The 17227-nt window shown below is 43.3% G+C and overlaps 1 protein-coding gene across 1 annotated transcript in view; it reads left to right on the forward strand.

Moving 5' to 3' along the window:
* TTK (TTK protein kinase) overlaps window positions 1–17227 on the forward strand; it is a gene marked incomplete at its 5' end in the record, with an annotated part of 1887454 nt that overhangs the window by 638422 nt on the left and 1231805 nt on the right. The window contains 1 exon segment of the mRNA XM_044074056.1: window positions 6246–6351. Within this exon segment, the coding sequence (XP_043929991.1) occupies window positions 6246–6351 (106 nt within the window).

Raw genomic sequence — 17227 nt, forward strand, 5'->3', positions numbered from 1 at the left:
GTGGTGGTGACAACCGCACAGAATGGAAGAACTCTGGACTGCATTGTCTGCAGGCTGGAGCCTACTCTCGTGGGGAAAGGGGCTTGCATGGACGAGACTGGGAAGAAGCTTGCGCAGCATGGGGAAAAGATGAGAAACCAGCCGTTAGCTTGCGCAGAGAGCAGGAAGGAAGGGAAACCAGCCGTTAGCTTGCACAAAATGACACTGCAAATTCAGGTACTGTTAGGACCGAGAAGTAAGTGTGTGTATGTATACACCTTGGGGTGCAGGTGGCAAGGGCCTGAATTCCCAACCCACCACCATTTGTAAAAAATTTGCAGATTTTTGCCTCATATTTTTTTCTGTTCTGTTCCTCATAAAATGTGTGGTTTCTGTATTTTTGCTTCCTTACACAGTCAGTAGTGCAGTGGTATAGTGGTAGCATTGCCTCCTGACAGCTACGGGTTCTCTGGTTTGGTTCTTGGTTGGGGTGCCTTCTGTATAGAGTCTGCATGTTCTCCCATCTTACAGTGACATGTTTCTACGTGGACCACTGCTGAAAACTGGCTTTTGTCCCAAGTCAGACTTTCCTGGTTATTGAATGTAAAATTGGATTTTGTTCCAGGTCAGACTTTCCTGGTTAACAAATGTTAAATAAATAAAAATAACAGGCATTTGAATTTCAGACTTCATATTCTTCAGAAAGTACATGGCAACACAAAACCTTTTATTCTAGCAATTTTCTAAGTTTATAAGATGGATATTTGAAATTTGTTCCTAATTTTGGGACTGTATTCCCCCATTATTGGCTTCATCCAAGTTTTTTGTGCTAAGGTTGACAGCTATGGTGAGAACTGAATTCACTTGATGTGTTTGGCGGCTGTTTTGCCCCATTATTGGCTTTGTCCAGGTGTTTTGTGCTAAGTTTGACAGCTATGGCGAGAACTGAATTCACTAAATGGTAACAATTTAAGTTTGTCGTCTCTGTTTCACAAAGCAGTTGATTTGCCTTAGTGGTATATTGCTCTGACTCTTTTGCACTGGATGCTGGGTTCAAGACTTAGCAGTGAAATGTATGGTGGTAACACATCATTTTATTCTAGCAACTTTCCAGCATTATACAAGCAATGTTTAAAGTGTGTCCCTGGTTTTTGGGCTTTTGTTACCCCCGCCCCCAATAAATTTCAGCTTTTTCCAGATTTCTTGTGCTGCAAAGTTCAGAGATACAGCTGTGTGTGGAGTAGATTTTACAAGGAGCTGATAGTTGCAGGGGAACAAAAGTTTAGTGTTACTTATGCTGCTTGCATTGTTAATAGCATAACAGGCAGTGTACTTGCTTTGATGCAGAAGGCTATGGGTTCTACTCCCACAGTAGGTAGATGCATTGCTGAATACTGTACTGTGTTGTAAAGGGGGTGGATGCTGCAGTCCTTGGCGTAGATACCTAGTAACTATGAACCTGTTTGCCATCCATTCCATATTGCAATATTATTAGTGTATCATTTTTGTAATGCAACGTAGGTAATTTATTCCTCAAGGGCAGCAGGCACTTTGTAGATGAAATAATGCAATATAAAGTTGTTTGCTAGCAGCCACCTCTTCATTAGTTACAGATTTCTTTAATGTGGAATTATTTAGATGAGTTTTACTTCTTCAGAGATTGTGCATATTTACTGATACTGGCGGAGTGTAGAAGTCTGAGTAGACTTTTATGATGGAAATGTTCTGAATTGGACAGTTTTGTCATTACTGGTGCATGCATTTTGATTCATTGTTTACTGGAAAAATGTTCAAAACAATAAATTTAAAATGCCCTCTAACTGTACTGTATTGTGCAAGGAATATAATTTAATGCAATCAGGAAGGTGTATCAAAGAGCACGTGTATATTTCATGTGCAAGGGGCCTATGATTTGTAAACAGCCCAAAGTTCATCTTTATCTGCCACTGGCAAAATGTATTTTCTTTGAATGTGGGTTTCAAGGGCAGAGAAGTTTTAATGCTAAGTTTATTTTCATTGTGAGACTGCATTGCTTTGTTTAGCAGATATCTTATAGGTTCATAGGTTTATACTAGGCTATCTGCCCTAAGGCATTTATAAGCCTAGCCCAAATTTTTGTGGCTTACGCCACCCCTTATATGAAAAAATACTGTGCCCATTAGTTTGTTGTGCCTCTGTCCAGCAGTGACACAGAGATGATTCTCGGGATAAACCTACGATCTCCCATCCACAGGTCAATATTTCTCTTGAACAGAGCCAGCGAGGTGCTCTGCCTCACATGGACTGGGATTTTATTCCACAGCATAGGGAGTCTCTGAGTGATAAATCTATCCCTCCAGCACGTCCTATTTATATCCGTGCTAAGGTTTAAGTCGCTTGCTCTAGTGGTTTTGGTGGATTTGGATTTTTTGAGGTGGAGCATGTCCATTAATTCCGGGTTGGACATGGCCTTGTATGTCAGGCACATGTCACCTCTGAGCAGACGGTATGCAACTGAATAGAGCTGGAGTTTCTTCAATCTGGCAGCATATGACAGATTTTGGAGTCCCTTTATCCTTTAGGTGAGGAACTTTTGGGGTCTCTCCAATTGCTGCAGATGTCGGGTGCGATACATCCCAAATGGGGCATTGTACTCGATCATTGGTCTGATAAGTGAAGAGTACAGGGGAACAATGACCTCACTAGATCTGGATGTGAATCCCTTCATGATCAGGTGGGCAATGTAGAAGGTCTTTCTAACCACTTTAGCAACGTGAGTGTCAAAAGAAAGGCCACTGTCAACCTGGGTCCCCAGGTCCCTGATAACCTCTTCTGTGCTTAGTGGATTGCCACCTATATGGTAGCTTGGGGTTACCTTGTTTTTCCCGAAGGGTATGACTATACATTTTTTGGCGTTTAACTTCAGGCCATGGCTCTGGCACCAGCTATCTGTTTCCGTGAGTCCCTTCTGAAGGATATCCGTGTCCGATGCACTTTCCACTATGGCGCCCAGTTTGCAGTTGTCTGCAAACTTTGTCAGCCATAGTCCCCCCATGTTGGCCTGTACTTCTGAGAAGTAGATGCCGAACAATAGGGGGCCAAGGACCGAGCCCTGTGGGACATCGCTTGTGACCGGCTTGGAGTCTGACATAGCGCCAGCAACTCTAACCCTGTGGGTTCTGTCCTTAAGCCAGTTTGCAACCCATCTTGTGATATATGGGTTTACTTTTAAGCTGGTAAGTTTTTCTACAATACCCGAGTGGGGTATTGTGTCGAAGGCCTTTGCAAGGTCAAGGTAGGCTGTATGGACTGCCTTTCCCTCATCAATGGCCTTGGTGACTGTTTCGAAGAAGTCGACCAAGTTCAAAAGGCATGATCTGCCCTTGACGAAACCAAACTGGGTCGGGTCCAATTTTAGTGTTTGTACTGTAAAATGCAAAATAAAACTTTCAGATGAAATCCAAATCATCGCAGAAGTAAAGCAGTATGCACAGTATGCACATTACAGTTTTTATGGTAAATGTGGTGAAATATCCAAGGAATGGGACATTGGAATGGCTGCAGGGGGGAGGCTCCATTTGACCATGATTTTTGTGAGGGTGGAAGGGCAGCAAACACAGACATCCCCAGCTGAACTATACCTCTCAACTGTGCAGATTTTCAAAGAATTAATAGATTTTAACTTCTTGTTTTTGGTTTGTTCCTCGTAAAATTTGTGTTTTTTTGGCAAATCATTTAGGAATGAAGTCACTAAATAATGACAGACACCGAGTTTCATACGTCATGCCCTTCAGAAAAATGCATGCTAAAGCAAGACCTGTTATTCTATCAACTGTCTTAAGTTTATACAAGAGCAATTTTTAGTACTGTTTGTATGTTCCCCCACTATAGTTGGCCTTGTCCAGATTTCCTGCATTAAGAGGTTGAGAGGTACATGCAAATAAATTGCTTTATAGAATTAGGAATATCCAGACCTCTCAACTGTCCCCAATTTTGTCTCAAAATGTTGCTCTCCCCCTAATAATCCCTCCACAAAATGGCAGTTTTGGAAGAAAACCTTGAGGGTTTACAATTATAAATAACTGTAATGATCAGAGTTATAGATTACTTTTATTTCAGAAATGCATGTAGATTCTCTTATTTTGTCAGCTGCTCAAGTTAACAGTACTAATATTAAAAAGGCGTCCATTTTTTGACAGGTTCCAAGCTGTATTGTTTGGCAATTTTATATTTCTGCATCACATTTTTGGTCAATTTTTCATAAAATTGTGGTTTTCTGGCAAATTAGTGGCAAATCATTAGAGTGAAGTTAGAAAATAATGGCAGACATTTGAGTTTCAGATTTCATACCCTTCAGAAAATTCATACTAATGCAAGACCTTCTACTATTTTATTACCTTTCTAAGTTTATAAGAGCAATATTTAAAAAATGTCCTTATTTTTGGGCCTGTGTCCACTTCTATGTATGGCTTTGTCCAGATTTCTTGCTCTGATGTTGAGAGTTATGAGTGTCTGAGCCATCACCGTCCACCAGAAACATTTCAAATTGTGACATACTTGTTGCATCCCACTCCCCCATGTAGTGACTCTGGATGTGTCCAAGCAAGGCAAGGAGCAGTTATACAGTGTAAGTGTGCAGAGCATTCCCCCATCCAAGGTAGACACAAGTATGACGGTGGCTTTTCATCTGTCCTTTATTTTGTGGAATGTTCTTGTTTTCTGTCATTTTTATGCTGTTGATTTATGCTTCTTCTTATTCAGAAAATGCATGCTGTTTCAGTGCCTGTGTTGCTCTGTGTTTAAATAGCAATGCTTTAATGACATCAGGTAAGCTTGTGTGAGTTTGTAAGATGCAAGTAAGCTTTAATAAGCATACTGTTAAAGAATTACCAACATTGAAAGCATTTTTGTTGTTGCCATGCAGAGAATATTTACATAACTAGATAGCATATAATCCTTGGGTATTGAAATGCATATGACAGTATTTGTAATAAAGGACACGATTACAGTATTTTCAGAAGCTCATTACATTTGTTGTAGACTTGCAGTCCTCTTTGCAGGCTTTGCCCATAAACAAAACAAAATGCCAGTGTATCATGTCTGGTCCATTACTTGTGCAGTAATCCTTTAAGCAATTTATCTTGAGCTTGTTTCTTGTTTGCTGTTCATTCTTTAGTTTGATCATGTCCTCCCCATGAAACAAGTAGATAGTTGTTGTCAGGAAGCAGGTCTTTTTTGGATAAGAAATATTTTTACAAGTGGGGGTATCACAGATATTGCTACTTTCAGCATGTTACTTGGTCATTTTATAAAGCTGAATATAAATTATAATTAGAACTGCAGTGCAAGAAGTGGTTTGAGTTGAGTGCTGCTTGTTTTTTTATACTTTTTGACTGGCATTCCAGTAATGTATTTAAAAAGTAATTTATTTTTTCATGCCTCACAACCTTTGTGTTTCTGTCTAGATATTATGTAAACTGTCATATAGCCAATGCATTGAAATATTTTTCTTCTACACTTAATCTTGTCTTCATAATGACGGTTTGGCACCCAGGGCAGTTTATTTAATTAAAGTTCCAGTTGTGGTTTTGAGCATAGCTCCACCCCTTTCTAGTTGGTCACACCCCTTCCCATTGGCCCTACCCATTCAGCTATCTCTTGCGGCCACGCTTTAATTTGAAGTCACCGGCTGCCACTGAGTACATACCCAACTGGCAGGGCTGTAGATTTCTTGTTTGGAGGTAAAAAAAATTGATTTTGGCACTATAACTTACTGTCTTTTTACTGATGTCATCAAACTCTACAGTGGTTAGGGTATGTGGAAGGAACGCTAAAACTTTGGAAGCTGCCCAGTTATTTGATCCTTTACACAAGGTATGTCCCATATAGCTTAAGTTACTGTGACAGTGATCTATTTACACATCTACTGTTATGGTAAGTTTGCTTGCACACTTTGGAGGGCAAACTGGCAATTTCAGGGAACACTTTAACACTGTTGCGGGAGTATTGCAAAGCTAGCGTATGCTGGCAAAGGTTGTATGTGTCCCTGTTTTTGAAGCTTCTGAGAAAAAATATATTACCCTGGGGTGGTGGCAGGGATAAAACTGTCATAGACCCGCTAAGGGTGGTCCACTCCCAGGTTAGTTGATAGTTTGTAACATATCTGATTTGCTTGCTGTCAATCCAGTACACCATCAAGTGCTAAGAGAAGACCATGTGTGTTGATGAATTAATGTTTTAGTCACTTTGTACAGTAGTATGGCTATCATAATTTATTTTGTTTTTAGGCAAACATCTGGCTCAAAAATCATTTGCAGTGCCATGCCATCACTGTCTAAGCCAAAGAAGAGTGGTGCCAATACAGACAGTTCCCTTGACCTACGAAGTTTAAAGGTTGGTGATTTTTCAAACTTAAATGATTAAACTTAGCAGAAATGTTTTTGTACTATGTTGAGGAACTTGGAGGATATGTATTTGTGAATGCTTTTTTCTTGCATACACGTTATTTGAAACATTGGCTTGTATCTAAAGTGATGCTTCAAGGTCTCAAAGATTAATAGCATCCTTTTTCTTAAACAAGGATTTAGACCAGACCAAAACACAACTACCCTCTTGGACTTCATCAACCTTAATAGAAACAATGGCAAAATGGCTTCCATAGTATTCTTGGATCTCTCAGAGGCATTTGACACTTTTACTTAATAAACTCCAAAATGTAGTGTGCGTAGGTTTCTCCTACTCCAGCTTCCAGTGTTTAAACAGCTATTTAACCAAACAGCACTATGCTGTAAACTAGCCTTTAGCTCTACCTTTTCCCTTGTTACTGTGGGGGTATGTGTGTGCATATTTTTTGCCCCATGTCCAGTTTTTGTATTTTGATCCTTGCTGTCATTTGTTAATGCTGCATTCTCATGTTTAAACATCAGTGTATATTTACATCCATCTTTTTAATAGCAACGACATCAGCACTGGCTGTTCTGTCTCAGGAAGAGCAGGAGACTGACAGCCGCCATAAGTGCTAGATAATTAGCCTACATGCATATTTGGCAATGTAAATATCAAATCTTAATTGTTGTCTTGCAATGTTCATGTGAAGATTAGCCAAAGTATCCTCCTTGCAGCCCCTGGCATAAGCCAGAGCATGTTCATAGGATAATTTGTCATGATCCAAGCCCAGAAATCTCCTTATGTCAGGTGTTCATCCCCCCCAACACACACACACCAGATTGTTTTCATGCTAAAATAATGGGGTACTGTGCTTTTAGTTATTCATCATCCTCATATGAGGATCGTGAGCTTAGGGTAGACAAAATCCTCAGCTCCCACGCACTAGGATGCATCTCAAGATTTTTACTGTATCCTGTCATGTTGTCAAAAGACTGGTAGGATCTAACTAGCAGCCAGACTTATCCCAGAGATTGGTCTTTTGAGCCACCCTGTCGTATACTGGTGGTACTCTGGACCAAGGACTATTCCCTCCATGCCCACACAAATACCATTACTTCTTGGAGTAGGAAGATTTGTCTTCCTATCCCACAGGTGATCTCTGTGGGCTTTAACATGAACCAACAGTTTTATGTTTGGTGGGTACAGGAGTCTTAGAAGTTGGTCTGAAGCCTGCATTTGGCCATGTGCAAATCCATTCTGTTTTCTTCTCTGTCTTCGTCTTGCGTGCATTCCAGCAATGGATACCAATCCTCTTCATGCTTGGCCCCATCAATACTTCCAGTGCAGTCTCGTAGCCATGACATGTAGAAGTTTTGGTGCTTCCTGTCACATTGAGTATTGAACAATTTATAGTGTCTTGAGGTCACTATATCCAAGATAGAAAAAAACTGAGTCCACTCCAGTTTCTTTTTTTCTTCTTTCTGATTTGTCACCCTTCTTTGGGGAGGTTCTGCAGTCTGAGTAACAGTTTAGATGGACTCAGGCCCCTGTCTCTTTTCCTCTGCTCATCTTCACTAATGTGTGCTAACTCTCTTTAACCTTAACCCTGCCCCTAATCTTAACCCTAGACTTTACCATATGAAAATTTCTTTATTAACACTGCTATTAAAGAAGGGTAGCGCGCGCGCGCGCGCACACACACACACACACACACACACACACACACACACACACACACACACACACACACACACACACACACACACACACACACACGACAACCAGTGTGCACAACATTAATTGTATCCTCTTCTTTAGCCCTTACTTTACTCTGTCACTTGTACCTTCAAAGACTGGTGTGCATACTCCCACCCATAATGCAGAAGCGTTCTGCGTATCCAAAGATGTTCATTATTCTCAACTGTTGTAGCCTTTTGGCTATGTGTGTTCTATCTTCCTTAGGATACAACTGGCCCAGCTTCACAAATTTCTGGTGCTATGCCACACCTCCACTCTGACTGCTGATTGGCCAGCCCATTGGAAGGAAATCAGGAGTGTGAAGAAATCTTCAGTACTTTCTTTCTGAGTCTAGAGGAAGAAGCTCTAAAGAATGGCTTCATAGGAGCAGCAGTCAGCCTTGAAGCTTCATTTCTGGTAGATATTCTGCACAGAAATTCTTCACCTTTTTTAAAAAAAATTGTTGACTCTCTCAGTCACCAAATAAAATGTTCTCCAATTAAGAAAGCCAGTTTTTTTTTCTCAATATAAAAGTTTGTCAGGTGCAGCTGTTTTTAGCTAATGGTTTGTTTTGATTTGGGGACTCGATACATTTGTACTGCTTTTGCAAATATGTAATCTGTTTGTGTGATTTTAAGAATTGAAAAGTCGATAGGGCAGAAATTATTTTCATTGCTTGTGTACACTTTGTGGCAACTTACATTATTTGTCTCTGAGGTGCATTGAAGGCAAGTGCTTTTTTTCTTTCAGGGTGTATTGAGGGCAAGTGCTAGATCTAGCAGTATTTTCCGTGTTATGCTTACACTGTTAAAATCCCCAATACAGTTCCTTTTTCTTCAAGTGTATGCATTGGATGTGAACAGTCATTTGACAACTTAGCTTCTGAATGACTCATTCCAGCTCTGCTTACTAACATTCAGACTTCTTCCTTGGCTACAGCATGGGTACTTATTAAAGTTCTGATGATTCTTCATCTTCTGTACCTAAATAGAAGAAATAGCACAGTGAAGATCTCTTGCCACTACTATGGGCTCAGACAATGTCTCCGTTATTGCTGAGTGAACCTGTAATGGCTAACAATTGCTCCTCAGACCACTCACTTGCTTATCCGGGTTTCACTGATGTAGTCCTTTCAGTCATCATGGACAAGGGGTCAGCCACATCCTCTTTGGCCGTTTGTGTCCGATTTGGGCACAGAAGAACCATTTTCTTTGGGTTTGGGAGACATTCTGGGGGATACTTCTTAGGGTAGTTTGGGAAGAGACCTCTTAGAGCTAAAGTCCCATCTCCTAGTCTGTCTGTTTCCAGGGTGTTAACTGCAAAGAAAAAACAAAATGTTAGACGTTATTCATCTGAAAGCACGGTGTCTGTTAAGAAAGATAATTTCCTTACCTTAGTCAGGCATTTATTACAGGCTGTTAACCCTGGTGCGCAGAAATCTTTACCTGCAATGTCAGTAAAAAAAATCCGGAGGAAAATGTATCTGAGGATTGTGACATGGACAGACTTTTTTCATCTGAAGATTCTTAAGTCCAGCACTCTGATTCTGAGAAAATTGGTCCTGACCACCTCCTTTGGAGGAATTTTCTTTCAGACTATTTCCTGGATGAAGGATGTGTTTTTCTTGAAACAAGTGTATTTTCTTCATGAATTAATGAGATGATATATGTTGCAAGTGGCCATACCTCATTCTACATCTGTTTCTTCTGTTTTGCCAACCTTGGAGGATGTGTTTAATGCTACCTGTAGTAATCCTGAGACTCAAACTTCAGTCCCCAAAATGCATTTAGACTTTATAAGGTAAGTCAAACTAACATTTTTTTCTCATTTTTGATCAGTCCCAGTTGAAGTATCTACTTCTTTGCTAGTTGGGAACAGAATGTTGATCATTACCATCCCCTACCTGTGGATAAAAAAGCCAAGGTATTGGACAGATTTAGAGTATTTTCTCTTCCACTTTTGCTTTCAGAACTCTTTAACTACCAAGCACACGTGGAGTTTTATTCTTTTTTCTGTTTTGTGCAGACAAATTGAGGGGAATACTCTGCCACACTTCCATCAGAGGGAAGTTTTTTTCTGAATCCTATTAATGTTCAACATATTGATGACTGCTGCATTAGCCTTAGCTATATGGGCTATATCCTGCCTAGGATATAACAGCTGTCCCACTACCTAAGCTTCAGGGTACCTTCCACTTGCTCAAACTATCAAGCAACTTGAACTGAGCTAAGACAAGTTTGGGTGCCAAACCCTTTGGAGCTCTGCTGCCACCAAAAAGTACTCTCCTCTGAGGCTTTTGAGGATCATTGTTCAGCTCCTGCTATTCCTTTTCTGGGCAGATAAGTTCTATTTGTAGAACAAATCTTACCTTAAGTGATTTTGTTTATTGTAGACTATTTCTTCTTCAGGAAAGGTATTTTAAAGCTAGGATTTTGTTTTGTAATGAACTGTCTTGAGACTGTACTGTAATTTTAAATGAGTGCACTTATTTTCCTCTCTGTTTAAAAGTTGTTTAAAATAACTGGAAAAAAACATTTTTTTCTGTGGAGAAATTGTGTTTATTTCACTTTGTGGCACTAGCAAAATGTTTTAAAATGCTTTTTGCTGTGTTTTTTTTGGGGGGGGGCCTTTTAAAGACTTTGCTTTTACTCTCATTTGCTGCTGCTTTTCCTCGGGAAAGAGAAAACATTTTCAGCTTGACCAGTGAAGAATCTGTTGGTCCCACTATCAGTGGTTCATCCAGCCGCAAAAAGAAAAAGTTAAGCAAATAGTCTTTACTATCACAACAGGCTAACGGTGTGTTTTGTTGTACCTTAGACCACTCATTTTCTATCCAGGAACCCTCTGGTATAGCACCTACAGCCTCTATGGACTGCAGATTAGTTACACCCTCAGCAGCTGTTGGGGGTCCCCTCAGAGGGCAAGGGAGAGTCACTCTGGTCAGTCCTGGAAGAGGTAACATTGCAGGCTCCCCTATTTTGACAGAATGTTGTGCTTATCTTTGGAGAAGCTATTGCCGCTGCCATTAATACTGCTGGTCCCATTTTTCCTGTCAAAAAGAATCCGAAAACCAAACATGAATCTACTCCTTAAATTTCTGTAGACTAGTGTAGTTTATTGGGTTTAGCTGAAAGTTTAATTCAGGCTATTGATCCTTCTTGTAAAGCAGGGTAAAAAAAAGGATACTTACTTTTCTGAAAAGAATCAAGAATCTGAATCAGGACAGTAGGATAAAGGGAAAGAGAGGGTTCATGACATGCTGGCACATTCTGTTTGACTGCAAAGAGAGCTTAGTTTCTGACTTTCCTTCTTGGAGGGGGTCTCTTTCTCTGAGAATATTTCTAGAATGTGCCAGTATTTTCAGTGGGAGAAGGGTATGGTCTGTCAGTCCCTAAGAAAATACTATGAGCCGTTATAGAAGAAATTTCCAGAACCTGCATGCCTTACTCACCGCTTACTCAGAGGTGACCTATGCCTGACATACAAGGCCATGTCAAACCCAGGTTTGATGAATATGCTTCATCTCAAAAAATCTAGATCCCTCAGAGCCACAAGGGCGGGTGACTTAAAACCTCGACACTGTTATTAATAGGACGTGCTGGAGGGATAGATTCATCACCCAAAGACTCCCTATGCTGTGGAACAAAATCCCGCTTTATGTGAGGCAGAGCACCTCGCTGGCCTTGTTCAAGAGGAATCTTGACCAGTGGATGGGAGATCGCAGATACACCCCAGGGGTTACCTCAGTGTCACTGCTCGACAGAGGCACAGCTAAATAATGGGCATAGTTTCTCCAAACTAAGGGGTGGCGTAAGCCACAAAACTATGGCTAGGCTTATAAATGCCCTCGGGCAGATAGCCTAGTATGAACCTATGAACCTATTCCTCCAGTTTGTTAGCTTTGGGAGATGTCCGTGTTACTGCCTGCAGTTTTCCTGACATCCAGCCAGCTGACCCGAAAACGGCTTGTAGGATGCATGACATTCCTCAATCTTTTAAAGTTTTTATACACTATTCCCAAATTTGATCCAGCAGCTGTAACTTTAATCCTTCTGCTGCTAAATGCTTAGATGTGAGAGTGTTCAATCTCACCGTTTGTTCTTACAAATGGGTGTCGGAGCCGATCCTCTGCTCCGAGTCGGCCGCTTAGCAAAGCTCTGCATCTAGGAGAAGCTCGAGACCAACCTACCTCCCACAATTCCCTCTGCCTCTACCTCAGATCTAGTTTGCCGCTGCAACAGATCGCATCGAATTTGAGAGCTCTGACCAACTTTTGGAAAGATAAGCTAATTTCTTGATATTTTTTCTTGTGAAATCTTCTGATTTTTCTTTTTGGATCTTATCTTAGTGTGTGTGTGTGTGTGTCTGGATTGTTGGCTGCACTAATATATATAATATATATGTGTGTGTGTGTATATATATATATATATATGTATATATATGTATATATATATATATATATATATATATATATATATATATATATATATATATATATATATATATATATAGTTTAGTTTCCTTAGGGCCTATCCCTCCTAGTTACTAGATTTAGGTTGATTCTTGCAAATATTATTGCTGTGTTTCTGGATTTGTATCTAAATTTTTTGGCAAGGTATTATTTAGTACTTGTACAGTTTTTTCTCTTCAGGATATGTCTGAAAAAGCCAAGTCTGGATTCAAGAGGTGTCAGTGTGGGCAAAAGATGTCTGTCACTGACAACCATAGCTCCTGTGTCTACTGTCTTGGCCCTCTCCATCTACAAGAAGACTGTTCTGTCTGTCATTCTTTTAGTGGAAGGGTCATGACAGATAGACGCAGGAAGCTTATGGATAGGGGTCTTTTGAAGCCTGCCTTCCAAGAGGCGCTTGACAAGTCGGACCAGGCTTCTAAGTCCTCGAAGGCGTCGAAGACATAGGAGCCCACGTCATCGGCTCCGAGTTCTTCGCTTAAAGTTCGTTCACCGGTTCCACAGGCTTCGGGGCCGAGTGTCGAGCTTCTTACTGTGACCAAGCCTCGAGTCTTGGAACCGGTGTTGGAGCTTCCACCTCTTGCTATATTGAGGTCGGTACCGTCCTCGGTTCCTTCGACCCGTTCTTCCAGGCCCCTCTCCGACTCAGACGTAGATCGTGTGGTGCAGAAGTTAATGGAGAACACGGCCCTGTCCAAGCTCATTTCAGTCTCCTCTTAATTGGTGTCGAGACTCGAAGGCCTTCCCTTATCTCCATCTGGTCCTCCTCCGAGGCCTACACAGCTTTCGGAGCCGGGAGATGTTGATCTGATGATAGTGGAGCCCTTGGTGCCGGAACCGTCCCTTCCTCGGTCAGCACCGTTGACCTCGACTCCGTCGGAACTGTTAGCGGACTCGCGGAACCGACGATCTCTCCTAGGCTCCGGGACCGAGAGTCGAACCAATCTTTCGTTGCCGACTCCCCCCCTCGGTGCCTCGGCACGGATCACTAAGGTTCCGCCCTCCGGGTCGATGCTCTTGGCCTCTGCATCGGAGACACTTCCGCGTTCTTCGGAACCGGAGGACTCTTCGACTCTGGGTCCGGGGGCCTTTGACCTCATGAGGAAGGTATTGTCTTCTCAGACAACCACGTCAACGGAAGCAACTTCTCTCTCCCATAAAGGTCCGTTGTCTACTTCTGCACCCACGACTACCCATAAGCGTAGAGCACCAGTGTCTCAGCCACTCCCAGAGGGAGCCCCTTCTTCCTCGGAGGCCTCATCGGAAGCCCCTCCCGATGACGTTCCGAGGAAAAAGTTGTGCAAGAGGAGGCACTTGGATTCTCCACAAGAATCTTTAACATCGGATACTGACTTAGATGAGTCAGAAGGGTCCCCAAAATCACCCTCAGAGGATGTCTCCTTTGCTGACATCCTGGAGATCCTGAAGCAGAGAGGTGATTGGCAGGCCCTACCCCCTTCTGAGGATGAGTCTGTTCTGCTGAAGGCATTTGGTGCTCGCCCTTCCTCCTCCTGGGTCACTCCGCCCTTCGAGTTAATGGAGTTAATTGCTCGAAGGGCGTGGGAGGCACCTGACACAGTGGAGCCAGTTCCCAGGAAACCTAATAAATACATAACTGCCCCTCAGGACAAGTCATACCTTACTAAGGGAGTTCCAGTGGACGCTATGGTGGTGGCCGCAGCCACTAAAAAGGAGATGTCCGAATCTTCCTCGTCTGTCCATCCCCCTAACAGAGACTCTAGGACCATGGACAGATATGGGAAGCGCATTTTCAGTTCAGCAACTTTTTCCATGCGATCACTGAACTACTTGACACACTTCATACGATTACAGAGGGATCTAGTCAAGGAGTTGGGAGATACCCTCCAGGGTAATACAGATGCTGCTGTCTCGGACAAAGTTACAGCACAGCTCAACACCCTTACATCCATAGTGAACTCGTCCATGAGGCTCATCTCGTATGCGGCCGAAGGGTCGAGTAGGGCTTCAGCGATTGCTCTTCGTAGACAATCCTGGATGCGGCTGTGCTCCTTTGCGGAAGCAAGTCTTCCTTTACTAACGCCCCCTTTGATGGTGCCACCCTTTTTGGCCCCAAAGTAAAGGAGACCCTAACCCGGTGTAAGCAGGAAGGAAAGACTCTGTCTGCTGTCTGAGTCGGTTTTTCCACCCCATCCAGACCGTACCCCAAAGGGCAACGAGGTGGAAAGATGTGGTTTCGTAAACCCCAGGGTTCTTTCCCAGGCACACAGGGTGATGCCCCCCCCCCAGAGGCAGAGGAGGGGGCAGAAATGGAAAACGCCGCTTTGGCGGCAGAGGGGGTCCGCAGAACCAAGGTGACAGGGATACTATCCCTGGGAAGCCTTTCCAGCACTCCTGAGAGGAGGCCCGACTGTCCTGCTCTGGAGGCAGTCGGGGGTCGCTTAGCTTTATACCCTCAGACCTGGCAAAGCCTTACTTCAGACAATTGGGTAAAAAGCATTATCACCAGAGGTTACAAAATCCCCTTTGTATTTCCCCCATTACCACAAAGATGGTTCCCAGATGTACCACCCCATCTGCGAAAACCAGCAGTGATAGAAATCTCAAAGCTGCTAGAAAAAAGTCATCCAACCAGTCCCGGCGGACCAAAGAGGATCCGGAACTTACTCAAGGTTCTTTTTAGTTCCAAAAAAGACAGGGGACTGGAGGCCAATTCTGGACCTAAGCAATCTCAATACGTTTGTGAAGAAAGAAAAGTTCCGGATGGTCACGCTTCAATCGATCCTCCCGTTTTTACAGAAGGATGACTGGATGTGCTCAATAGATCTCAAGGACGCCTACTACCACATCAAGATGGCCAGAGTGTTCAAAGATCACCTGTGCTTCCGGCTGGGAGCCAGTCACTTTCAGTTTCGGGCCCTGCCCTTTGGGCTAACCTTAGCCCCCAGGGTTTTCACCAAATGCATGGCAGTGGTAGCGTCTCACTTGAGACGCATAGGATTCCGGGTGTTTCCATATCTAGACGACTGGCTCCTTACCGCCACCACCGAGCGTCAACTGATGCAGGCCAGGGATTACACAATCAGCCTTTGTGCTCTGTTAGGGATTTCGATAAATTTCGAAAAATCTGCGTTACAGCCCTCACAGCAGATTTCATTTATAGGCGCAGATCTAGATACCCGTTCTTTGCTAGTAAAACTACCCTCCGCAAGAATAGCTTCCCTACAACAACACGTATCTCTCCTACTATTATCCAAGAAGTCCCCAGCCAAACTAGTCCTGAAAGTCTTAGGGCTCATGTCAGCTTCCCTCATTGCAGTTCCCATGGGGAGGCTACACATGAGAATTCTCCAATGGCTGCTGTTCACACAGTGGTCGTTCCAGCAGTTACCGCTGACGCACGAGATTCACATAACAGATTCCTGCAAAGCACACCTGTCTTGGTGGTTACAGGATCACAACCTCATCAGCGGCCGACAATTTGTGTTACCCAACCCAACGGCCATGGTGACCATGGATGCTTCCCTGATAGGGTGGGGGGGCTTCTTTCAGGGAAAGACAGTCCAAGGCGAATGGTCCAGCTTAGAGTACAACCTGCACATAAATGTTCTAGAGATGAGGGCAGTGTTTCTAGCGTTGCAACACTCCCCCCCCCCCCCCACACACACACACACTTCTACCTCTAGGGACTATTGCAGTACAGACGGACAACATGTCCGTAGTCTGGTACATAAACAAACAGGGAGGAACCAGGTCTTACAAGTTGTGCAGGGAGGCCATGAGAATTTGGCAATGGGCAGAGTCCACGGGTCGCTTTCTAATAGCAACACACATCCCGGGGTTATCCAACGTCATAGCGGACAGGTTGAGCAGAGCCATCCTGTTACCTCACGAGTGGTCCCTCAATCAGAAAGTGGCAGAAAGGATTTTCCGCAAATGGGGCCAGCCTTTCTGCGATCTGTTTGCGTCTCCAATGAACACCAAATGCAGAAGCTACTTTGCCCTTTTACCCCCTCCAGGGGATGTCCCCAAGGACGCTCTGATTCACGATTGGCCCCCGGGTCTCCTGTACGCTTTCCCTCCTATACCACTGATCCCGAAATTTCTTCAGAAAGCCAAGGACCAGGAGAGGACTATAATTCTCATTGTCCCATTCTGGCCTCGACAGATCTGGTTCCCCTTTCTTCAAGCCCACCAAATGCAGGAGCCCTGGATTCTGGACCCAGTGCCAGATCTGCTGACTCATTCGTCAGGAGCTCCTCACCCGTCGCTCCTATCCCTCAAGTTAGCAGCCTGGCTGCTCCGCTTCCCTACTTAGCCAGGTCTGACCTTCTCTCTCCAGCGGTCCAGGACATTCTGGTCGCCTCCCATAAGGCTTCCACTACTAAAATCTATACCAGTAAGTGGAAACGTTTCGTCCACTGGGCGACTACACAGCATTTGGATCCTTTAGTAGCCCCCCTAAACAAGATTTTGGAATTTCTGTCCATTCTGTTTCTCCAAGGAGCCTCTACTGCCACTTTAAAAGTTCAGTTGGCCGCTATTTCCAACTTTCACATAGGAGAAAATGGAGCTCCCATTATGGCTCATTGGCTTTGTAAAGCCTTCATGAAAGGGTCCTTTCATCTCAGACCAACAGTTAGGTTACCTACAGCTCCTTGGAATCTATATTTACTCTTATCCCAGTTAATTTTA

Source organism: Protopterus annectens, chromosome 1.part1, assembly GCF_019279795.1.
Source record: "Protopterus annectens isolate FY-2018-M chromosome 1.part1, PAN1.0, whole genome shotgun sequence".
Taxonomy (NCBI): domain Eukaryota; kingdom Metazoa; phylum Chordata; order Ceratodontiformes; family Protopteridae; genus Protopterus; species Protopterus annectens.